The sequence below is a fragment of the Meles meles genome, chromosome 2 (assembly GCF_922984935.1).
Source record: "Meles meles chromosome 2, mMelMel3.1 paternal haplotype, whole genome shotgun sequence".
In the NCBI taxonomy this organism is placed as follows: Eukaryota; Metazoa; Chordata; class Mammalia; order Carnivora; family Mustelidae; genus Meles; species Meles meles.
Window position 1 is genome coordinate 6,660,718 of NC_060067.1, and position 26,176 is coordinate 6,686,893.

The window sequence follows — 26,176 nt, forward strand, 5'->3', positions numbered from 1 at the left end:
ACAGATAGAGAATTTCTAGGGGTGATGCCTTGTAATCTGCATTTTAAAAAGGATTCCTAGTGATTTAATGCACCAAATTTTTAAAAACACATTTTGTTTGCCAGACAGAGAGAGAGCGAGAGAGCCCGCGAGCGCGCACAAGCAGGGGGAGTGGCAGGGAAAGAGAGAAGCAGACTCCCCTCTGGGCAAAGAGCCTGATGCAGGACTCGATCTCAGGACCTGGGATCCTGACCTAGGCTGAAGGCAGATGTTTAACCGACTAAGCCACCCAGGCATCCCTATGCACCACATTTGCTGAGCCTTGTCTCTAGTAGAGGATGGATCTCCCTTCATGTTTAACACAGCTCCATTTATTCAAGACTGCATTTCTCCTCCCTATTTGACTCTGGATTTAATTTTTCATTAGTGTTTCAGCAGCAGAAAGTAAACTATTTTGGGTTTCTAAAGAAGGAGCAGGGTTAAAATAGAGGACAAGGATCCAAAAATAAACAGAAGGCAGAAATATAATATATAAGGAAAGAAAGAAGAGAATATAAACACAGGTTTAGTAGGTATAAAAAACCAAGAAATTACTATGACTAGCTTTAGGCCAATAAGCTTGAAATAGAAGACAAGTGCCTAGAAAAGCAGACTTTGCCAAAAATAACTCAAGAATAAGTAGAAAACTCGAATGACATTATAATCATGGGATAGCTTCCATTTTTTCCACAAAAGAATTACCAAGATAACTTGATTTTTACAGAGTCCTAAAGAGAACGTAGCTGCACCAAGAGCTCTGGAGACCCTCAAGTATAGCGCGCAGTACTGATCCGCTTACACACGCGAGGAAACTGCGGGAGGCCGGGAAGAGAACCCACAGGAACAAGAGTCGGGCCTGTTGCCACTAGTCACACTGGAAAACCTTCTAAGTTGACGTTTTAGCAGCGAGCTCTACAGTAAGAAGACTCCGAAACAGTCCAGACAAGAGTCAATAAGGTCCTCTCATGGGGTTCCTGATCTGCTTCAGATCCCATGAAATTACAGATGTCTGTGACCAAGCTCGCAGCCGGGTGGAAGTTCCAGCAACAAGACTAAGGCGGGTTTGTCGCCCTCCGGGTTCCCGCGCGCAAGCACTGCCTCCCTTTGCAGGGCCGTTACTGGCAGCCTGGCACTGCAAGAGAAGTCCGGACTCTGCGACATGCTACCTTACCACGCGGCGGATTCTCTCTCAAGTCCCACAGGATAAAACCCCGAAGTTCCATCACATGGACATCTGACTTCCAGTTAAGAGCCAAACCAGGCTGCCAAAGCCTTAACCACTTTCACAAACAGGTGCCTGTCGTTTCCAAACAGTGGCCGAAAGTCACAGGGCTCCCAAGGGATATTTTAAAACTATAGGACAAGCACAATATACGTGGTATCTGTCAGACGCAGCAGGAACCACTAACTCGAGCTGTGGTGCAGTTTCAGAGTTACAGCACGCTGCATTCCGTGTGATGACATCATGTATTTGCAAGGCTGGGTTTTCAGCAACCGTGATTAAAAAAGCAAATATAAAAAAATTTTTTAAAAAAGCAAATACGTGTGAAAATCAACGCGGATCGGCAAATAAGGTGGTTTCTAATCTGATCCAAGGGTTGAGAAGCTGTGCAGTGTCTCACAGGCTCATGCATATCCCATGGGCAAGTTATTGTGGCTATGAATGAAATAATATACTTTTTAATTTTTGTGTATTACTTTCTCAAAGTTACTAGGATGTACATAATACTTACGTGAACCTAATACTTACTGAGTTTTTTGACTTCACTTAAAAATGGAACTTTCAGCTATTTCTTTTAGCCTATGGACATACTTAGGACACCACTAGGGGGACACCATGAACCAAGAAAATCTGAGAACCTCTGCATGAGACGCCACAAAAGCTTACTACTTTAGCCCAACTACTAGCTCAGTGGGGGCCTTACCTACTAGACTTCACTCCCGGAAAGACAGCAAATCTCTAATAAAAGAGCCTGCCCCAGGCGGGGCAAATTCAATGGAATGCTGTATTCGTCCACCGTAGCAGTAACTGGCCCACTGCCTTGGATGTTCTGGCGAGGAGCGGAACTTCAAATGTGATCCTGGCCGGGGTCCCCGCACCACCCTGGGACTCACTGAACTCCACGAGTGGCAACGCTCACGCTCTAAGGCTGTATGACCGGGCCAGGGAGACACTGAGAACTGCGCTACTGAAGACAGAACATGTGCAGTCCCTCTCTCTGGAAACAAACACAGCAAACCGAGCTCATCAAGTCAGTCTTCGCTGTGCACCTGCCTGCTCGTGCGCACTGACTGCGTCTCAGCAAAGGCATCTGGAGTCTGGCCCGACAAATCCAGCCTGTGTGGCCACGGTCTCTACTACAGCTGGTGGCTCTATAAGCAAAGGATTGGCTTCCAATAACAAATTCTGCCAGCCTCCCCAGTAAAGATCTCTGCAGGGCTGACTGGGCCCTCAACCGCGCTAACCTCTCCTGGCTGAGTCCCCAAGCACCGAGGAGTTAGGACTAAAAAACGAGGTGCGTTGGGGGACTAGTACGCTCGCCTCCCTTCTGTGTAGGCGTACTTGTTCTGACCTCAGCGGATGGACGTTTCTAGAAAGCCTGCTTTTACTTCAGAAAATGAATATACAGTCCATATAAGCTCAGCAAACAGAGCATATCGATCAGACCAGAACACCAGTATGTGAAACTGGAGGCTGACATTGAGCGGGTCTGTAGCTAGTCTCCTTTGCCAGAGAGCTCACTGTGGAACTCATCATTACGGAAAAAGGAGAGCCCACCTGGATCATGCCCGAGAGGAAGCGACACTATGTAATGGGTCGGGATTACCGCAGGCAGCTCCTGACAGGGTTCCCAATGACCCCGCCTCCTGGTACTCACACCCTTACAAAATCCTCCCCTCTTGACAGGGGACTGAACTAGTGACTGGCTTCTAGCAAACAGAATACAGCACAGGTGATGAGATGTTACTTCCGTGATTAGGTTGCAAAAGACTGACTTACTGGCACTCTTTCTTGCCCTCTCTCTCTTCCTTGCTCTCTGATGAAGCAAGCTGCCATGCTGTGAGACCCTCTATGGAGAGGCCCGTGTAGCTGGGAATAAGGGAGGCCTCTGGTCAACAGCCATGAAGAACTGAGGCCTTAGTCAACAAGCTATGGGGAACCAGATCCTACCACCAATCACGTGAGTGAGCTGGGAAGCAGATCTTTCCCAGTCGAGTCTTATGATGACTGAAGCCTCATGAGATGGCAAGATCCCAAAAGACTCAGCTACACTACACCCAGATTCCTGACCCAAGGTAACTGTGCAATAATAAATGTTGTTTTAAGCCACTAAATTCTGGAGTAATTTGTTATGCAGTGATAACGAATGGAGGTGTGAGGGTCGGTTTTATTTATACCGGATGTCTAGGTTACCGTCCTCTGCCACCCAGTCAAACACTAACCTAGGGTTGCCTTGCAAGTATTCTGCAGATGTGGCGAGAGGCTGTAATCAGTTACCTGAGCAAGGGAGATAGCCAAGATCAGCAGGTAGGCCTGATTCAATCAACTGAGAGGCCTTCAGAAACTGAGGCTTCGCAGAAGAAGAAATTCTGCCTGGGGACAGTAGCTTCAGCTCACCCCGAAGCTCCAGCCTGCCCTTCCTGACAGTCTGACCTACAGATTTCAGACTTGCCTTGCTAGCCCCCACAACCACGTAAGCCGATTCCCTGCAGTTAGTGACTTAATACATATATTTCCTATGTATTTTCTACGGATTCGGATTCTCTGGGTGAATCCTGACGGATCCATAGGGATGAACAAGTCTGGAGGATGGAAGCCTGGAGGAAGCTGATGGGAAGAGCTCTCGTTTGCTATAAATACAGATAAGCAGTCTGAACAGCCTTCCAAATTGCTCTAGGTGTTGACTCACACTGTGAATTTTCCTGGGGATGAGTATGTCCCGTTCTATCTGGCCTATCTACATGAGGCCTTATTGATGTCCCAGTCCCAGTCAATCTCAGACAGCAGCAACGAAACTTCACTGCTCCCAGGGAAGGCTAAAAAAGACTGTTAGAACCAATGAAGATATTTATGTTTCATGAGCCCTCAAGAGTTAGATGTGGGTCTACCAAGACTAAATCTCCAATAACCCTGCCGATCTATCTTCTTTTCTCCCTTTGATGGCTTAGCAGAGGGCTGGCTCAACAGGTCTGAGTAAGAGTAACAAAATCGACTAATACCAGCCACTGGAGTCCAGGGGTTCCTCCTTTCCAACAGGGCCAAGTTTCCAGCCGGAGAATCGTGCCGTTCCCTGCCATGACTGCTAATATGCAGAACATATTCACATGTATGCAGCCTGGCCCCTCTCTATGGAAACACTGGCCAAAATGCCAGCTTGCTCAGTAAAATGATGGGAGTTCAAAGTATGGCGTGTATACTCTAGCACTTCATTCTCCAGTAACACCTTACATTGTGTCTGCACTATTAGGTCCAGGAAATCCCAAAGCTATGGTCTTCTACCAGGTATTATAATTCATCTACAGTTTTCCAAATGGAGTCTTTTTTAAAAGTAGGGAGCGCAGTCTGATCACACCATTGACATTCCACCTTTAATCAAGCTTTCTAAAAAAGCAGTACAGCAGAAGGTTAACCTGCAGTAGTCTCCCCACGAGGAAGGAGACAGGGTTTTGTTGCCGTTTACTCACAGTTCTCTCACGTATTCTTGGATTAAGACCAAGATGAGTATTTTTGACCACCAGGAGACTGTATTATCTAATGGAACTCTGGTGTTTTCTCCAGTTCCTAACCAAATGACCTATTCTTTTCAGGTAAAAATTTATTGCGGGTCTTTACAAAAATCAGGTATCTTGGAAATCATAAGCAAGTTTAAAACGATTAACACAGGACTGCGCTAGAATAAATTTGGTGTAATTTTTTTATCCCCTTTAGAAACAACTGTTTAATTCCTTTTAGAAACAACATGTAGAGTTATATTCAGTCACAATGGAACAAGGTTCTGATTATATCCTCCAGCTTGAGTTTTTAAAAGATACAGATGTAGTGAAAAGAAGGGCCATTTGTACCCCAATGTTTATTGCAGCAATGGCCACAGTCGCCAAACTGTGGAAAGAACCAAGATGCCCTTCAATGGACGAATGGATAAGGAAGATGTGGTCCATATACACGATGGAGTATTATGCCTCCATCAGAAAGGATGAATACCCAACTTTTGTAGCAACATGGACGGGACTGGAAGAGATGATGCTGAGCGAAATAAGTCAAGCAGAGAGAGTCAAGTATCATATGGTCTCACTTATTTGTGGAGCATAACAAATAACATGGAGGACATGGGGAGATGGAGAGGAGAAGGGAGTTGAGGGAAACTGGAAGGGGAGATGAACCATGAGAGACTGTGGACTCTGAAAAACAACCGGAGGGTTTTGAAGGGGCGGGGCGGTGGGAGGTTGAGGAACCAGGTGGTGGGTAATAGGGAGGGCACTACTGCATGGAGCACGGGGTGTGATGCCAAAACAATGAACACTGTTATGCTGTAAATAAACAAATAAAAAAGAAAAAAAATTCCCTAGCCAAGGCTATTACTTCCCTGCCTTAACATTTTGAGATATCATAGATTTGTAAAACATCCTAATAAACGTAGCATTGCTTGATCAACAAAAAAAAAAAAAAAAAAGCCCTGCCTATTCTCCTTCACAGAACTGAGAACAGCCTAGCTTTAACTCCTTCCGTTTCTGCCCCTGAGATCCCAACAGCTGCTCCAGAGGGCAGCAGAGGACACTGGCTGGATTACAGTTTGGAATTAAATCAACACAATGGCGCAGTGCTCTTTGTCAGGACTCCCCAAACAGTGCTTGGGAGCGTCCGCAAAGGTCTCCGCTTGCAGCTGGTTCGGACGTTCACTGGACGTTCATCCAGAGGGATGGCCTCTGCCGACGCTGGGGTCACCACAGCCGCGTGCACACTCATTCCTCCCTCACGGGAGCTCATTCTGCGCTTCCTCGGGCAGACCCCCCCCCCCCTTCATTCTCGATCAACCCGATGGCTCCGCCCCTTTTGTTCACCATAATCCCGCTCACGAACAACTCTGTGGGTTCCACCGCCCCCCTGCTGTCCACCAACCAGTGACCGATTTGGCCTCTATCTACCGCCGCCAGGGTTCCTGTATAACCAGCGCCTCCAGACAGCATTTGGCCGAATGCATCAGCAGCACCGAAGCCGAAGGACTGTGCCAGCCTGGCTGCAACTGGCTTCCTGGCTGTGATGTGTTAGTTTAGTTGAACAGGTTCTGGGGGGGTGAAGGGGGGTCCTGACTTGTACTGTTCCAGGATTTCCATGGTAAAGCTCTCAACCATGGCGATTTCAAGCTGCTGTGCTGTGCGAGGACCTGGGACGAGCTCATGCCCACAGTCAGCTTCCTTTAACTGGTATGAGTCAGCTCTAACTGGCTTAGGTTTTGGTCAGCTCCACTATATGGCTGGTGAGGGGAATGGGCACTTTCCCTCTCAATACCATTTACTCGCTTCAGTCTTCATCTGTCCTCTCAACGTGAATAGTCAGTCTCATTCACTTGCAACTCCGGTCCGGACAGGGGCGAGGCAAGTGAGGTGCCTATGAGTGGAAAATTTAAAAAGGCACTCACTCTTAGAACCCTGCAAATCTGCAGATGGTACAAGTGTATGACCCAAGACTAAGGACCTTCCGTAAGTTTTGTGCCCCAGGCATCTCAACGGCCACAACACTTCTGCCATTAAATCATAAGTAGATCAGCCCCTCACCCAGGCATGGTGTCTCTTCAGCTCTTTCCTACCCGTTCTCTTTTAATCCCACAGTGCCTTGGCTGCAAGGAGTCAAGATCGAAAAGTCTATCACACTTCCAAGGCCCTACTGCGATACTCACCCTGCTTGATCAGGAGCCCTGGTTTGGGTTCCGCTAGACAGCTACACTCATGAGACCCCAAAGACTCTCCTCTCACTAGTTTACTCAGTTTTGCAGAAGAATGCAAGGCAGGAAACACAGCACAGTATTCAGCAGCAGGGCGGAATCAGATGTCCCTTCAGTACAAGTCCTCACAGCAATCCACGCCTGTTCTCCCAAAATGAGGGCTCAGGTATAAGGAAACACAGGGGGGTGCAGGAACCATCCTAGCTTAGTAGCCTCATGCCACTTGAAGACAGTATCTCTTATGCTGGCCCATGAGTGTAGTTTTAGGACTCAGCAAGAAAAACACCAGCGTACGTCACACCGCCTTCAGGAATGCCCAAAGCTCTGGCTTCCCCAAGTATTTATAGTTTATTCACAACCCTCCCAGCTCAGATGCATTTTTCCAGTGAAGACGGCTGTGTTCGCCATCACGCGGTGTTCTGTGGTCACACAGCTGTCATTTCACCTTCAGTAGATTACAGAGAAACTGCGTTAGAAGATCAATGGGAGGCCATTTTTACAAGAGGAAGGAGAAAGGGTTTTATTGACCTTTTGCTCCCAGACACTAAACCAGAACAACATAAAATCTCAGAATGTTGGGGGCAAGAAAAAATTCTAATACCATCCAAAGAAAAAAACAAGGTCTCACTCAAAGTTTCAGTAATTAGAATAGCTTCACACTTTTCAACAGCAGCACCAGAAACCAGAAAACAATGAAGGAGTATCTCCAAAATTCCAAGGAAAATGATTTCCAAAACAGAAATACAAATCTATGTAAACTATTGTTCAAGCTTACAGGTACATTTTTCAGACATGCAAAGTCTGAAAAATTTCCCTCAATGTCCCTTTTCTCAATAAACTTCTGGAGAACACATACTCCTGCCAAACAAAGAAGTAATTCAAGAAAGAGCAGAAAATCCAAGATACAGGGGATTCCTCACAGGGGAGAAACAAAAGAATGTCTCTACAGCTATGAGGAGAGATTTTAGGATATTCAGCAGGCCTAAAGAGTACATCATAGATTAATCTGATGGCGGGAATCCAGAAGGAATATATTTAAAAAGAGAGAGAGAGAGAGAATCTGATATGTTTGAATGTACTAAGTAGAAATTTATATTTTGAAGGAGTTGGAGTGAATTACTGAAGGGATATAAAAAACTAAGGAAACAAGAACTACCCTATGACCCAGCAATTGCACTACTGGGTATTTACCCTAAAGATACAAACATAGTGATCCGAAGGGGCACGTGTACCCGAATGTTTATAGCAGCAATGTCTACAATAGCCAGACTATGGAAAGAACCTAGATGTCCATCAACAGATGAATGGATCAAGAAGATGTGGTATATATACACAATGGAATACTATGCAGCCATCAAAAGAAATGAAATCTTGCCATTTGCGACGACGTGGATGGAACTAGAGCGTATCATGCTTAGTGAAATAAGTCAATCGGAGAAAGACAACTATCATATGATCTCCCTGATATGAGGACATGGAGAAGCAACATGGGGGGGTAGGGGGATAGGAGAAGAATAAATGAAACAAGATGGGATTGGGAGGGAGACAAACCATAAATGACTCTTAATCTCACAAAACAAACTGGGGGTTGCTGGGGGGAGGTGGGATTGGGAGAGGGGGAGGGGGCTATGGACATTGGGGAGGGGAGGCGAACCATAAGAGACTATGGACTCTGAAAAACAACCTGAGGGTTTTGAAGGGTCAGGGGTGGGAGGTTGGGGGAACAGGTGGTGGGTGATGGGGAGGGCACGTTTTGCATGGAGCACTGGGTGTTGTGCAAAAAGAATGAATACTGTTACGCTGAAAAAAAAAAAATAAAAAGGGAAAAAAAAAAAAAAACTAAGGAAACAGAAAAAATCTAGGGTAAAAAAGGTATTTAAAAAGGTACCAGTCTGGGGGTGCGTGGGTGGCTCCCTCAGTTAAGCACTTGCCTTTGGCTCAGGTCATGATCTCAGGGTCCTGGGATGGAGGCCCGCATGGGGCTCCCTGCTCAGCGGGGAGTCTGCTTCTCCCTCTCCCTCTGCCATTTCCCCTTGCTCGTGCTGTCTCTCTCAAATAAAAAAAAAAAAAAAATTGAATCTTAAGTAAGTAAATAAATAAGTAAGTAAATAAAAAGGCACCCGTCTTTCTGACGCCGGGAGGCTGGGCAAGGAGAAATGCACGAACAGTGAGGAGGAGAGCAGGGTGGCTATCACATACATTTGCCTTACTGACATGACAGCAACTTCTGACTCCCTTCTCCTCGCCTCCCTATACGAGAGAGGCTGGAAAAGCTCATTTCCTCTCTTCTGAGCTTTTCTTCAAGTTATGGATTATCAGGTAGCTGTTCAGGTCAACGATTATAGTCAGAAATCTACCAGCAGTTTCTGGGAAAGCTTTTACTTTCCTGACCAAATAGGCACATTTAGCTGCCATCGCTCTTTCTTTTCTTTTTTGTCTTGAACCCGGCTTGATGCCTGCAGCTACAACAGTCACAATGCAAACACGAATCAATAAACCCAACAAGTTAAGACTGGTACAACAGAAATACAAAAGAGTCTGAGTTACTGATGATGTAATTGATGGGGTTTAGAAATTTTAAAATCAAGAAATAACATGCTGAAGCATATCATTAAAAACCTTAGCTTAGGGGCAGCTCGGTGGCTCAGTTGGTTTGGTGTCTGCCTTTGGCTCAGGTCATAATTCCAGGGTCCTGGGTTCGAGCCTACACTCAGGTTCGCTGGTTGGTGGGAAGTCTGCTTCTCATTCTCCTCTAACTCTCACCTTGCTTGTGCTCTCAGTCTCATATAAATAAATAAAATCTTTTTAAAAACATTTTAGCTGAGGGGCGCCTGGGTGGCTCAGTGGGCTAAAGCCTCTGCCTTTGGCTCAGGTCATGATCCCAGCGTCCTGGGATGGAGCCCCACATCCGGCTCTCTGCTCACCAGGGAGCCTGCTTCCCTTCCTTTCTCTCTCTCTCTCTCTCTCTCTCTCTGCCGACTTGTGATCTCTGTCAAATAAATAAAAATAAAGTCTTAAAAAAAATTTAGCTGAAAAATTAAAAATTAAAATTAAAAATTTCACTGAGAAGTGAAAATTGGAGATTGGAAACAATGGGGCAGGAGTTGCTATTTTTCATTGTAAGCCTCACAAGCAGGGTTATGGGCCAAGTACTTCTTTGTCGCGGGGTGCTGTTCTAAGCATTACTGTTTGGCAGTGTCCTCGGCCTCTACCCATTAGATGCTACTAGTAGCAACTTGGAATGACTGTGACATTTTTAAAATTCCAATTATTACCAAATGACCCCAGGGCAAAACTGCCCCAGTTGAGAACCATTGCCTTACAGAGTTTTATTTCTGTAACCTTCCAGAGTGCTACAATGAATTATTTTGATAAAATTAAATTACGGGGGGGGGGGGGGGAGGGGGGGACTAATGATATGAAAGGAGCCAGGGACCATCAATGCTATTTTTCCTTTCAAACAACTGTCAGTTTCTTTCCCGACCTCTCCCTGGGTCTCAGAATCCCACTGCTTCCCTACCAGACAGCACAGACAGAAGCGAGACGCTTACCGCCGAGGAAAGCACACTCATAATGGCTGCAGGTCTTGTTGGTGCTTTGAAGGATAAGGTTATTGCTGGTCCCATCCCGTGACACATGAAAGACCTCATTCAGGGGTATTAAAACAATTCTTTCACTTTCTTTATCAAAAAAATGTTCGATGGCAACTGCAAAGCACGTGCGGATGGTTAACAGAACGTGCTGGTCGTCCGCAGCTTGAGGTCTGGTGGAATACGCCAGCGTGAAACGGCCAAGCCTGGCCTGGCTGAGCCCTCCGGCCGTGAATGAGACATCCTGGCTTATACTGTAGACCGCAGCTTTGTAACTGTCCTCACAAGGCCTTCTCAGCAACTGCAGGGCTCTTGTCAGATAAAAATGAAAAGCTTTGAACTGGAAGTCATACACATAATCTTTTCGAGACAGGCCGGCCGTCTTCACAGCTTCGCTGAACATCCGGTAAAAGGGGGTCTGTGCTCGGGCTTCGGAAGCGTAGGCCGTCAGTGCTATTCCGTGGTTATCTTGAAAACTCATCGGGAGGAAGGTGCGCGTCTTCTGGGCTTCCCATTTGGCTTCTGCATTTTCCCACACATCCTTCAAGAGCTGATGGCTTGCCTTTTCCTCCTTGAGCAACTGGGGAACATACTTGACTTCCATCCTGTCAGTGCATTTCAGGTACTCATCGTCGAATGCATTATCCGCCATGTCTAACGTGTCAGCCTTCACCTTCCAAAGAAAAGGAAAAGGAAATCAATGTTCTTGAAATGAGATATTTGGTGTATATCATTTTCTCTCCCTTACTGTTCCCATACTCTCATGCCCTGCCTAGAATTTCTCCCTTACTTAGAACAACTTCGGACATGATTTCTTTTTTTTTTTTTTTGGCATGATTTTTATACAGGAAGTATATTCCACTGTTACTGATAACTTTTCTTAGCTGTGATCTCTTTGTATGAAAAAGTAAAGGCTAGCAATCAGAAGTGTGGGAATGATTATTCCTGTAATTCATTCATCTGAACTTGATGGTGCAGAGGAAGGAGTAAGTGTGAAACTGAAGAAGTGGGGGCAGTCCTGAACAATATTCTTCGCGAGATTTTCCCAACCCCTTAACACTGCCGAACGATTCTGAAATACCATCTGTGACACTGTATATGCTAAATACGTAATGGTAAATATTATTCATTTTCCTTTGAGGACTCCCACCCGTGGGTTGGGGAGAACTGATCTGCACCTTGCTCCAATGATAAGCAATGATGCAGGGGTCTTTCTTTCTTCTTTTTGAGAGAGCAAGTGCGCATGCGGGAGAGCGAGGGAGAGTGAGGCAGGGTGGGGAGGGGCACCGGGAGAGGGAGAGAATTTTAAGCAGGTTCCACACTCAGCCGCCCAAAGCCCCATCCATGCAGGGCTCAGTCTCACAACCCTAAGATCATGACCTGAGCCAAAATCATGAATCAGATGCTTACTACTGGGTATTTACCCCAAAGATACAAATGCAGTGATCCGAAGGGGCACCTGTACCCCAATGTTTATAGCAGCAATGTCCCCAACAGCCAACTATGGAAAGAGCCCCGATGTCCATCAACAGACGAATGGATAAAGAAGATGCAGTGTATACACACACACACACACACACACACAATGGAATTTTATACAGCCATCGAAAATTAAAATCTTGCCTTTTGCAATGATGTGGATGGAAACTACAGGGTATTATGTTAAATAAGTCAATCAGAGAAAGACATTTATCATATAATCTCACCGATATGCGGAATTTAAGAAACAAGGCAGAGGACTGTAAGGGAAGAAGGGGGAAAATGAAACAAGATGAAACCAGAGAGGGAGACAAGCCATAAGAGACTCTTAATCTCAGGAAACAAACTGAGGGTGCTGGAGGGGAGGAATGGCGGGAGGGATGGGTGGCTGGGGATGGACACTGGGAGGGTATGTGTTGTGGGGAGCACTGTGCATTGTGTAAGACTGATGAATCACAGACCGGGACCCTTGAAACAAATAATACATTCTATGTTAATTAAAAACAAAAGGAATCAGATGCTTAACTGACTGAACCACCCAGGTGTCCCAGTGAGGCAGGTCTAAAAACCAGAGCTCTCCTGGGGACAGGAAAAAAGCTTTCCTCCTCTACAACCATGAGCTCTGAGGGTGATATTGGCTTGGGGCATCCAATAGTTATCCTTTAGTTCCACGAAGAATACTGTCTGTAAATAAAGCCAACAAAGGAAGGCTTGCAGAGCTGAAAAGGAGAGAGATGAGGGCCTGATGACATTAGTTAAGGGCCTGAGTTTAGCTGCACCTGAAGACTGTATTCTAGCTTGGTCATAAGAAGCAAGATTGCCTATTTACTTGAGCTAGTTTGAATTGTGTTTCTGTCACACACAACTGAAAGAAAGCCGTATGTACCTTTAAATGATACCTGTAACATAGTAAGTGGGGTTGTATAATATAATTAGCTCTAGCTTGCAGCCGGACAAATCTAGGTTTAGATTCCATAACTAGATACTGTTTAGATTTGGGAGAGTTCCTTTTTACATTTCTGAGCTTCAATTTTCTCATCTAAAAATGAGGATAAAGGAAATAATATCTTAATTGCAGGACTGTTGTAAAGAACTAATGGTAAAATGAATATACGCAAAGCCCTTACCTACATTGCCTACCGCCTATTAAGCCTTCAACGCGCTGGGGTTACTTTCATCATTTCACGATAGGAATATACATGTTATACTGGAAGCTCCTCAAGGGCAGGATCTGTGTCACGTTTGCCTTTTGAATTCCAAGCTTCCAGCATAGTAACTAGCAAAATATTCAAGTGAACGAAATGAATAAAGGATAGCTGGAAGAAAGGCAGGCAGAGACGACCCCTCCCACCCTGGTCCCCAAGAGGAGCCCATCCTTAAAAGAATTTTACACCACCCAGGAAAGAGCCCTCCACCCTTTCCCACATGATAGATAGATGACAAAATCTGATTGGGTGACAGGGGCAGGAAGGGTTAATCAGATTAAAACAGCCAGCCAACAAGCCCGTAAAACCCCCAGACATAGAAACTCCCAGGCCAACCCTCTCTGGTCCCCTGCCTCTTCAGGAGTTTGTACTATCACTTTGCTATCACCCAATAAACTTTGCTTTGCCATCCACCACCTCTTCATTCTTCGAAGTGGTGTGACCAAAAACTGAGGGCACTAAAGAAAAAGAAATCCTGCAAAGTAAGAACCTGTACTCTGGCCTATAGATCAAAACACAGGACAAGAAAATCTGCCCAGGGACGCCACTGAAGGGTTTCTACAAATAAAAGGACAATGCCCTCATCATTTTCCCTTTCCACTATTCTCTATTTGTAATAGACACTGGCGGCGTAAAGCTGCGACCTCAGCGGGAGACCGCAGCTGGAAACTTTACAAAGACCCTTAGTCGGGAGCGCTTAAGGCTGCAGCTTCCGCGTGAATGATTTTTATTTATTTTTACTCACAAACGGTTCTTGAGAAGTGTGTGTATGAGTGTGTGAAAATGTGTATGCCGGGGGTGAGGGGAGGGAGAAGGGAGAGAGAGAGAGAATCAACTCAAGAAAGCAAATATCCCAGGCTATCTATCTGCTTCCTACTATCTCTTTTCTCCCCCTCACAGACCAACTTCCCGAAAGAAACATCTACCCTTGCTATCTCCACGCATTCCCACTCATATCTCAGTCCTCTTCAGTCGGCTTCCCACCCCCATTCCTCCTTCCCACGCCCATTCCTCTGCCCAAACAGTTCTTGCTGAGGCAACACCTCTTAGATTCTTTTGAAGACCCAACATACTCTATCGGCCATTAAATATTGGGAATTGCTCAAGGCTACTTATTTTTTAACTCTCAACTCTACCCTTAGGCAATCATATACATGCGCCTGGTGTCAGTTACCATCTAAATACCTCTGACCTGTCCCTGTAAGTGCAGACCCATGTTACCACCTGCCTACTTGGTAACTCCACTTGAACTGCACAAAGACCCACCAACTGTCAATAGTCAAGAGCAAGCTCAAACTCATCTTACCCCCTCCAACAACCACCAGCAGCCTGGTGCTTACACAGACCCATCTTTCATCTTTGCGTTTTCCTGTGTATCTTCTTCTCAGTCGCCCTCTGTGGCCACTCCATCACTAAGACCTAACAAACTTCTTCCGGGTGTCATCTGTATGCCAAGCACTAAGTATTCCTATATATTAACGAGCTCATTTAATCTTCATGGCAACCCTGTGTGGCAGATACTATTAGTCCCTTTTTAAGGATGAGCAAACTAAGAGAGATAAAGTAACTTGTCTGAAATTGAGATAGGAAGCCACACAATCTGGCCCGACAGTCTGTCCTCTTAAACAAATGTCCTGCTTCCAATGACAGAGACTGCTGATATTTATGCAGCACGTTCAGAAGGCTTTAATTTTCTCCTAACCCTTTTATAAAGGTTGGGCAGACAATTCATAACATCATTTTACAAATGAAGAAACTGGGCCGGCACCAGAAACTGTCTTTATTACCAGCCACAGAATATTCTGCTGGGGAAGTCATTGAGTTTCCTGAAGTGGGAATCTGAGCTCTAGGAGATTAAGTCACTACCATCTCCTAGCCAAGAAATGCATTTTCGTCTGCAGCACAGAACGTACCATGGTGTGTCTTGGGCACTGATACGGATTCATCTTCAAGTCTTCAATATAAGACATCACACCCTGAAACCACCTCCCACATTCCTCACATCATATCCGAGTCACATCATATCCGAGTCATATCCTATCCTATCCTGTCCAGCATGTTCCTGTCTTTTTCTATGCCTCTAACCAGTCTCCACAGGTCTAATTTTAGATATTAAGTCTTTCTGGCCCAAAGCCACAGCTGATTGCGTGTTCTGTACAGTGAGTGCCTTGAGCAGTGAAAAAGTTCACAAGCGCCACCACCACTCAGGGGCAACTGAACGGACATTAAGGGACACGTCCAGAAGGCTAGGTAAACACACTGATTATGTTTTCTTCCTCTGTTTCATCCTCTGAAACAAAAGCCCATACTAATGAAATTTAATTAGCAAAAAGCTAATGCAAAAATATTACCCAAAAATGTGGAAATGACCTAAATGCTAGTGAAAAGAAACTGGTTAAACAAATCATGGAACTTTCACAGCACATACATGAAAACTGTATTATAAAAGAATGTTAAAAATGCAGAGCAAAACCCCACTGAGATACCACTGCACACCCGTTAGAACGGCTATCATCAGAAGGGGAGAGAAAAAGGGGAAATAAGTATCGGCAGAGATGTAGGTACCTGAACCCTCACACATTGCTGGGGAACATAAAATGCGCAGCCACTGCACCATTTTATGTTTTGGAAACTTTATGGAAAACATAAAGTTACCATATGACCTAGCAATTCTACTCATAGGTGTACACCCAGGAGAATTGAAAACATGTTCATATAAAAATCTGTACATGAAGGGGCGCCTGGGTGGCTCAGTGGGTTAAGCCTCTGCTTTCGGCTCAGGTCATGATCTCAGGGTCCTGGGATCGAGCCCCGCATCGGACTCTCACTCAGCGGGGAGCCTGCTTGCCCCTCTCTCTCTGCCTCCTTGTGATCTCTCTCTCTGTCAAATAAATAAAAAAAATTAAAAAAAAAATCTGTACATGAAAGTTCAAAGCAGGATTATTCGCCCCTAAGAGCCTTTAAAAAGTGAGAACCAAAATGCTCTTCAATTAATAAAGGCATAGGGGTGCCTGGCTGGCTCAGTCGGTTAAGCGCCCACCTTCAGCTCAGGTCCTCATCTCGGGCTCCCTGCTCGTGGGGAGTCTGCTTCCTCCCTCTCTCTGCCCCTCCCCACACTCTCCCTCATGCTCTCTTTCTCTTTCAGATAAATAAAATCTTAAAAAATTAATAAATGGATAAACAAAATGTGGCATAACCGTACAATCGAATATTATTCAGCTTTAAAAAGTAATGAAGTACTAGTATATGCTACAACATGAATGAACCTTGAAAACGAAACACTAAGTCAAAGAAGCCAGATCCTGTATCACTGCATTCCGGTGAGATATCCAGAATACGCAAATCCACAGAAGCAGAAAGCGGTAACATCTGTCAACGCAGGTACGGAAGAGGGAATTGGGACTGACTGCTGGTAGCTACAGGGCCCTCTTTTGGGGGTGACGGGAATGTTCTGTAAAGAGAGTGGTGATGGTTGTACAACACAGTGAATTTATGTTTATGATTTAAGGATTTTATTTATTTGACAGAGAGAGAGAGATCACAAGTAAACAGGAAGAGAGAGGGGGGAAGCGGGCTCCCCGGTGAGCAGGGAGCCCGATGCGGGGCTCCATCCCAGGGCCCTGAGATCATGACCTGAGCCGAAGGCAGAGGCTCAACCCACTCAGCCATCCAGGTGCCCCTATAAATACTCATGTTAATTAATTCACATAAATTTATATTTATGAAAACCAACTGAATTATGTACTTTAAGATGGTGGGATGTTTATGGTATGTAAATTATACCTCAGTTTTAAAAATCGTACTAGTACAGGCAACAGATACACAACGATTCTACTGACGAGGGATCAGAATACTAAATTCAAAAACAAAATTTTAAGAACTTAACATATCTTAAAGAAGGCACTTCAACTTCCCCCTCTCTCTTTCTTCCTGCCTCTCCGCCTACTTGTGATCTCTATCTGTCAGATAAATAAATAAAATCTTAAAAAAAAAAGAAGGCACTTTAAAACAGTGGAAAATATTCAGTAGTGATGTGTCAGTTAACACCGTGGGGAAGAAATCGAATGAGACAGCTCGCTCATAGCTTACATAAGAGTATGTCACAGAACGTTTAAAGATTCAACTGCAAAAAATAAAACCATGAAAGTCTTATCGGAAAAAAAGAACACCAGGTGTTAGAAAATGGTCCTCGTACAGTTCAATGAAACACGTAACCAAACACTGCGGTGTCATCCCGTTTGGACGACACACCTGCTTTAAGAATACTTAATGATGTAGACACACAGTGCAGTAGCAACTTAAAAAGCAAACTAAGGGGGCACCTGGGTGGCTCAGTGGTTTAAGCCGCTGCCTTCAGCTCAGGTCATGATCTCGGGGTCCTGAGATCGAGTCCCGCATTGGGCTCTCTGCTCGGCAGGGAGCCTGCTTCCCTCTCACTCTCTCTGCCTGCCTCTCTGCCTACTTGTGATCTCTCTCTGTCAAATAAATAAATAAAATCTTTAAAAAAAAAAAAAAAATGAAAAAGCAAACTAAGGGGCGCCTGAGTGGCTCAGTGGGTTAAAGCCTCTGCCTTCGGCTTGGGTGCTGATTCCAGGGTCCACGGATTGAGCCCCGCATCAGGCTTTCTGCTCAGCGGGGAGCCTGCTTCCCCCTCCTCTCTCTGCCTGCCTCTCTGCCTACCTGTGATCTCTGCCAAATAAATAAATGAAATATTTAAAAACAAAAAAAGCTAAATTAAATAATACTTTATACAGTGTGAACCCATTTTTCTAAATTACAAACACACACACAGAAAAAAGCCAAGAAGACTATACACCAACAGATTAAGTCTTTCCTTCTAAGTGGAGGGATTATAGATGATTTTTACTTTCTTCTGTTTGCTTAATTTTAATTTTTTCAACTTTCTACAGTTATTATGTATCTAATGTGTAAAATGGAAAGATAAAAGCTACTTGTAAAGAACTAATTTACCTATTCTATCTGTTCTGGCCACTCTCATTTCCAACATCAACCCACACAAATGCCTCGGGCAACATTATATCAAGAGCTCCCATTCCAATGACTACATACTTCCCATTCCCAACATTACCTGGAAGATGTCCATCAGAATCAGAGCCGCCAGCAGCATGGTGACCGTATCAAAACGTCTTGCCTTCATTTTTCTCTTCTAAATTAAAATGAAGAAATTCCAATTTAGCAGACTTAGAAAAGAGGTTTAGGGAAGGAGAGCAGGATGACACACTGTATGTATTTCATTCGGGGTGAGAGCAGGCACCATGATGGTCAGGAAGTGATCATCAGTTAATTTCCAATGGCTGAAAGGGCCATTAGATTCTGTCTGGTGGCCGAACATCCTCATTCTACAGAGGGGGGAACAAAAGCTCAGAGAACTTCGGAAATTTGCTCAAGATTCAATCTGTCCATTTCCATTCTCTTCCAGCCATGTTTTTTCTCTCACCATAGAATCACTGGAAGTCATATTTTCTTCCTATCTCTGAATTTCCCCCCCAGCATACATAGGAAATAACACAAACTAAAAACAGCCCCTTTAGACTGGTGGTCCCCTCGCTCCCAGTTTCCAAAAATTCCCCAATGGTTATGGCCCATGCACAGCATCCATTTTTTTATTCTCTCTGCAGACTGAGTGACACCCATGTGGGTAGGATAGAGGGAATGATGAGACTAGTAATGGTACTCACTGGAGGGCTACCCAAGGGGGCCTCCTTGCCCCAAATACTCAGATTCAAGAGAAGCCCAAGAACAAAACAAGTGTCTTGCATAAATTTCTGATGGCAAGAATGAAAATAAGGAAAAATTAGGTAGGCAGAAATTCTAGTAAGATTAAACAACTCTTTTGGTCAAATGCCCAATACTTGTCCCATTATTTAGGAAAAAGAAAGGGGTAAACAGGAGCGTGAAAGGCCTTCAGGAGCTGAAGCTATTCCACAGCCATGATCCGATTCAACACGGTGCCGCTTCCTTCCACATACCTACAACAAAGCTGACATTACTGGCACTGAACTGAGATCTCTGCTCCGTCCTACTGAGCACCATATCCTGGCACACACAAGTGAGAATGAACAGCATAGGGAGTCCTCTCTGGTCTCACATTCCCGTCTTTACTCAGGCACGGCTTCTTTCACTAGAGATACTAAAATATACTGCCAAAATGCCATTTTTGTGTTGAACTTCACTTTCGAAAAAAGATCTGAAATACAATACTTTACAGGGGCACCTGGGTGGCTCAGTCGGTTAAGTATTTGCCTTCTGGTCGGGTCAGGATCCCAGGGTCCTGCGATCAAGCCCTGTGTCGGTCTCCCTGCTCAGCTGGGATCCTGCTTCTCCCTCCCCCTTTGCCTCTCCCTCAGCTTGGGCCCTCTCACTCTCTCTCTCTCTTAACTAAATAAAATCTTCTATATAAAACTTGACAGATAACTGTCACAAGGCAGTATGAGGCAAGCAAGCTCTGAATCAGGGTTTTCCGAAAATCCATTGCTTCTGTAGTCTGAGTGTAAATAAGTCAAAATGTTTACCTGGCTTTTCTGCCTGCGGAGGAGGTTTAAATGATGCTAGGTCTCAGACTGTTTCCCCACTCTCTCAGTTGTGGTAAGTGTGTCTTCAGGATGGGAGGTTGTTGACAGTGAGAGCTGAGAAGGGAATGCTTTTCTTTTTATAAACACCCCCAGCAGAAGCTTGGCAGTGGCACATTACCCCATTTGTGTTCTGCTATTTATATCTGGCCCCCACACTATCCTCTGGAATCGCTGCTGTTAACACATGAAATCTCCCAGAGGCTTGTAAAGCCCCAGCAATGCCCTCTAACCACACAGCATGTCCAGTTCCGAGCCCTGCTGTAGGCTTCTCGGGGAGCGATCACCTCCTACTCCGGACCCTTTGACTCTGAGATGTCAAACTAAAGCAAAGGATAAAATCCTAACTAGATGCCTCACGTAACTAACGGAACTTGCCGCGTTCATCGCCGGCGATGATGATGGCTCTCACCATTCACTCAACCGACCAGCTTACTGTTTTCAGGTATGGGCGCCGGCTGCTGGGATACACAAGCAAGTAAAACGAAGTAATAAAAAGCACTCACAATCTGAAAACACACATTAATATTCATACTTAACCAAAATATATGTTAAAAGCCAGGAGAGTTTTAGAAAAAGTCAGTGAGAACACTAAGGGAAGGATTTGGTAACCTGCAACTACGGTCCCCATCTGAGTAAGTACAGAGAGTAAATATACAGACTGCGGAGGAACACTTGGGAGTTCACGGACTGTGGATAAAAAACTGTGAAATGTCCTAGGAAATGTGTGCATATATATCAAAATACATTAATATAATGTATTAGATAGTGCATGATGTGTAACAGCCCCAAACTGGAAACCATCCAGATGCCTAACAGCAGCAGAATAGATACAGTGTTATATTCATTCAATGGAATTTTGTGTGGCTTGAGAATAACCATATATAAGAAATGTGGACAAATCTTAACAAAGTATTTTCGAGCAGAAGAAGAGACCCAAACATGTATATACTTTATGATTTAACTGGGATAGGGAATAAAATCAAAACCCATCTATAACATCGGAGTCAGAATACTGGTTGCTCTGAGTAGTAAGGAGACCTGGAAGAGAAACAATGAGAGTATCTGGGATGCCAGTTAAGTTCTGGTGTGGTTCTGGGTGTTGATTACATTGATATACTCAGTTGTGAATATATTCACCAAGCTACATGCTTATGTGTATTTTCCTCTGTATGTGTGCATATGTACATATATTATTATACAACTACACACTCAAATATTAAAATGCACCCATTTTTATAAAACCCACCTCTCCTCTTCAGCCTTCGAAGCCTCTAACTTCTTCCTACCGCATGGCTAGGCAGTTTAAAATACAACTTAATACACTAAATAGACTCCGAGCAATAGCATCATTAAAAAAAAAAAAAAAAAAGTCTGGTCCGAAAGGAAAAAGAGGGTTTGTATATGTCTTCAGGCATTACCAACCTTCTTTTAAGTTGCAGACATGTGAGCTTTCAGGAGTGGGATTTTTCTGTCTTTGGCACTAAACCCTACCAAATTTGTCTATATATCACACAAAAGATGAAGTCCATGAAAAAGCATGTAACAAACACTGCGTGAAGTTCAAGGCAAGTCTGGCCTTCTGTATGCCCAATAGGCTTTTGTTCCATTCCTGTTTTATTTCACTTTTAAACTTTTTTAAAATTGAAGTATAATTAACATATAAAACATATTAGATTTAGATGTATAACATGTTTTTATACTTGCGTATATTACAAAATGATCAGCATAAGTCTAGTATTAATGTCTGTCAGCATACAATTACAAATTTTTGTGTGTGCAGTAACTTTTAAAACTTACTCTCTTAATTTTCAAATATGCAGTATAGTGTTATTAACTACAATTACCATGTTGTACATCATATCCCCATGACTCTTATTTTACAACTGAAAATCCGTACCTTTTCACTCCCTTCACCATTTTCATCCACCTTCCCAATACCCAATATGGCAACCACCAATCTGTTCTCTATATCCATGAGCTTAGTTTTTTTTGGTTTTTGTTTTTGCTTTTTAGATTCCATGTATAAATGAGATCATGTGATGTTTCTGTCTTAGACTTATCTCATTTTAGCATGCTGTTCTCAAGGTCCATCTATGTTCTCACAAATGGATGGGAGATATTTTATTCTTTTTTATGGCGGATAATATTCCATTTTATTTATATATGTGCATTTATGTGTGTGCATATACATATATCTACACACAAACACATCTTCTTTATCCGTCCATCCGCTGATGGACACTCAGGTTCTCTATCGTGGTTATTGTAAATAATGCTGTAATGACATGGGGCGATACATGCTTTTTCAAGTCAGTGTTTTGTTTTCTATTCATGTCAATAAATACCCAAACATGAAATTGCTGGATCACATTTTTTCCATAACGCCTACTCCAATACACACTACCACAAACAGTGCACAAAATTCCCCTTTTCCACATCCTTGCCAACACTAACACTTGGTATTTTTCCCCTCGCATTCCTACCCCTTTGTTCTTTTTTTTTTTTTTTTTAAAGATTTTATTTATTTATTTGACAGAGAGAGATACAAGTAGGCAGAGAGGCAGGCAGAGAGTGAAAGGGAAGCAGGCTCCCTGCCGAGCAGAGAGCCCGATGCGGGACTCGATCCCAGGACCCTGAGATCATGACCTGAGCCAAAGGCAGCGGCTTAAACCACTGAGCCACCCAGGCGCCCTCCTTTGTTCTTTTTGATAACAGCCATTCTTCTAACAGGTGTACTGTGATAGCCCACTGTGGTTTGTACTTGAATTTCCCTGATTGGTGACTTTGAAGATCTTTTCATATACCCACTGGCCTTCTGTAAGTCTTCTTTGGAAAATGTCTATTCAGAGCATCTGTTTATTTTTTTAATTGGATTTTTTTTTTTTTTTTGCTATTGTCTGAGTTCTTCATATATTTTGGATACTAACTCCTTATCAGATATAGGATTTGCAAATATCTTCTCCCATTCAGTAGGTTGCCTTTTCATTTTGTTACTGGTTTCCTCTGCTGTGCAGAAACTTTTTTGTTTGATGTAGTCCCAATTTTTTATTTTTGCTTTTATTGCCTTTGCTTTTGGTGTCAAATCCAAAAACTACTGCCAATTAATGATGTCAAGGAACTTACTCCCTATGTTTTCTCCCACCGATTTTATGGTTTCATGTCTTACCTTCAAGTCTTTAATCCATTTTGAGGGAATTTTTGTAAATTGTCCAGTTTTCCCAACACCATTTATTAGAGACTGTCCTTTGCCTATTGTATATTCTTGGTGCCTTTTCCTAGATTAATTTACCATATAAGTATGGGTTTATTTCTGGGATCTCTATTCTGTTCCATTGATCTGTACGTGTTTTTAACTTTTTTTGTTTTTGTTTTTTAACTTTTTTTCATAAAGATTTATTTATTCATTTGAGAAAGACAGCAAGTAAGAGAACAAGGAGGGGGAAGGGTAGAGGAAGGGGGAGAAGTAGACTCCCTGCTGAGCAGGGTGCCCAATGCAGGGCTCAATTCCAGGACCCCAGGATCATGACCTGAGCTAAATAAAGGTGGTCACTTAAATGACAGAGCCACTCAGGTGCCCCAGAAGATGTTGTTTTTTTAAAGTAGGCTCTATGCCCAGCATGGAGCCCAATGTGGGGGTGGAATTTTTGACCCTGAGATCAAGTCCAGAGCTGAGATCAAGAGCTGGATGCTCACTGACTGAGCCACCTAGGTGCCTCTGTGTATCTGTTTTATGCCGATACCATACTAATTTGATTACTCTGGTTTTGTAATATAGTCTGAAATCAGGGAGCCTGATGCTTTGTTGTTCTTTCTTAAGAATGCTTAGGCTATCTGCATTCTTTTGTGGTTCTACACAAATTTTTAAATTGCTTGTTCTATTTCTGTGAAAAAAAAATGCCACTGGAATTTTGATAAAGGTTGCATTAAATCTATAGATTGCTATGGGTAGTGTGAACATTTTAACAATCTGATCTTCTAATCCATAAGCATGGAATATCATTCCATTTATTTCTGTCTCCTTACATTTCTTTCATCAATGCCATAATTTTCAGTATGTTAGTCTTTCTCCTCCTTGGTTAATTCCTAATATTTTGCTCATTTTAATGCAACTGAAAATGGAGGTTATTTAATTTTTCTTTTATTAAGATTTATTTATTTCAGAGAGAAAGGGATCATGCATGCAAGTGGGGGGAAGGGCAGAGGGAGAGGAGAGAGAAAGAGAATCACAAGCTGACTCCTCACTGAGTCCGGAACCCAGTGCGGGGCTCCATCTCACAACCCTGAAATCATGAGCAGAGCAAAAATCAAGAGTTGGATGCTTAACCAACTGAGCCACCCACTGTCCCATTAATTTCTCTTTCTGATAGTTTGTTATTGGTATATAGAAATGCAACATATTTCTCTGTATATTGACTTTGAAGGACTTTTTTTTAAGAGAGAGAGAGAGAGAGGGAGCCCAAGCAGGGAGAGGGGCAATGGGAGAGGGAGAGAAATCCTTGAGCAGACTCCCCTCTTAGCACAGAGGCCAACTTGGGGCTCAATTCCAGGACCCTGAGATTATCACCTGAGCCGAAATCAAGAGCTAGATGCTTAACCAACAGAGACACCTAGGCAACCCTCTGTATATTGACTCTGTATCCTGCAATTTTACTGAATTTACTAGTCTTAACAGTTTTTTTGTGCAATCTTTAAGGTTTTCTATATACAAAATACCATGTCATCTCAAGAGTAATAATTTTCCTTCTTTCTCTACAATCTGGATGACTTTTATCTTTTTCTTGCCTAATTGCTGTGGCTATGACTTCAACACTATGTTGAATAAACGTGGCAAGAGCAAGCATCCTTGGGGCTCCGGGTGGCTCAGTCGGTTATGCAACTGACTCTTGGTTTCAGCTCAAGTCATGATCTCAGGGTCCTGGAATCCAGCCTCACACTGGGCTCCACAGTCAGTGGGGAGTCTGCTTTTCTCCCTCTCCTTTTCCCCACCCCCTGATTATGCTCAGTCTCGCTCTCAAATAAATGAATAAATCGTCAAAAAAAAAAAAAAAAAGAGTGGGCATCCTTGTCTTTTTCCTAATCTTAGAGAAAAAGTTTTCACTTAACCTCACTGGGTTGTAATGTCAGCTGTGGGTTTTTCATAAATGGTCTTTATTATGTTGAGGGATGTTCCCTCTGTACCCACATTATTGCAAATTTTTATTATAAATGGGTATTGAATTTTGTCATATACTTTTTCTGCTTCTATTTAAATGATCATGTGATTTTCTCACTTCATTTTATTAATGTGGTGTATCACACTGATTGATTTGTAAATGCTGAATCATCCTTATATCCTTGGAATAAATTCCACTTGATCACAGGGTATGATCCTATTAATGTATTGTTGAATTTGGCTTGCTAATATTTGATGAGGAGTTTTGCATTTATGTTCATTAGGGATATTGGTCCACCATTTTCTTTTCTTGTCTGGTTTTGATATCATGGTGATGCTGGTCTCATAAAATGAGTTTAGAATGTTCTTTTCTCTTTTATTTTTTAAGAGTTTGAGAATGATTAGTGTTAATAATTCTTTGACTGTCAGAATTCATCAGTGCAGTTATTTGGTCCTGGAATTTTGTTGGGAGGTTTTAAATTACTGCTTCAATCTCCTTATCAGTAATCAGTCTGTTCAGATTTTTCTCTTCCTGATTCAGTATGAAAAGTTTTTATGTTTCTAGGAATTTATCCATTTTTTTTCTATGTGGTCCAATGTGTTAGTGTGTAATTGTTCATAGTCTCTTATGACCCTGTGTATGTCTGTGGTAACAGTTGTAATGAATCTTCTGTCATCCTTGATTTTAATTAAGCCTTTTTTTCTTTGTTAGTTTAGCTCAATGTTTTGCAATTTTGTTTATATTTCCTAAGAACCAGCTCTTGTTTCATTGATTTTTTTCGTTCTTTTTGTCTCTATGTCATTTATTTCTCCTCAGACTTTTATTTCCTTCCTTCTCTTAACTTTGGGCTTCATTTGTCCTTTTTCTAGTTTCCTGAGGTGTACAGTGGTTGAGATTTTTCTTGTTTCTGAGGTAGGCATTTATTGCTATGAAATTCTCCCCAGAACTCTTTTGCTATATCCCATAATTTTTGATATATTGGTTTGGTATTTTCATTTTCATTTGTCTCAAGGTATCTCTTTGGATTTCACTTTCGAATTCTTTACTGACCCACTGGCTGTTCAGTAATACATTGTTTAATATCCACATAATAAATTTTCAGTTTTCTTTTTTATAATTGATTTTAGTTTCATACCACTGGGTATGGAAAAAATGATATGATTCAATCTTAAGTTTGTGCAGACTTGATCTATCCTA

General features: G+C 43.1%; 1 protein-coding gene across 8 annotated transcripts in view; it reads right to left on the minus strand.

Moving 5' to 3' along the window:
* ART3 (ADP-ribosyltransferase 3 (inactive)) overlaps positions 1-26,176 on the minus strand; it is a 118,628-nt gene that overhangs the window by 12,273 nt on the left and 80,179 nt on the right. For 7 of the 8 annotated variants that reach the window (XM_045998513.1, XM_045998519.1, XM_045998517.1 and 4 more), the window contains exons 2-3: positions 18,323-18,400; positions 10,511-11,222 (exon numbers count right to left, since the gene is read on the minus strand). In XM_045998513.1, coding sequence (XP_045854469.1) covers positions 10,511-11,222; positions 18,323-18,391 — 781 coding nt within the window. In that variant the 5' untranslated portion in view covers positions 18,392-18,400. Of the gene's footprint in view, positions 1-10,510; positions 11,223-18,322; positions 18,401-19,766; positions 19,866-26,176 lie in introns of those variants that run through there. The other variant, XM_045998512.1, reaches the window with a different exon arrangement.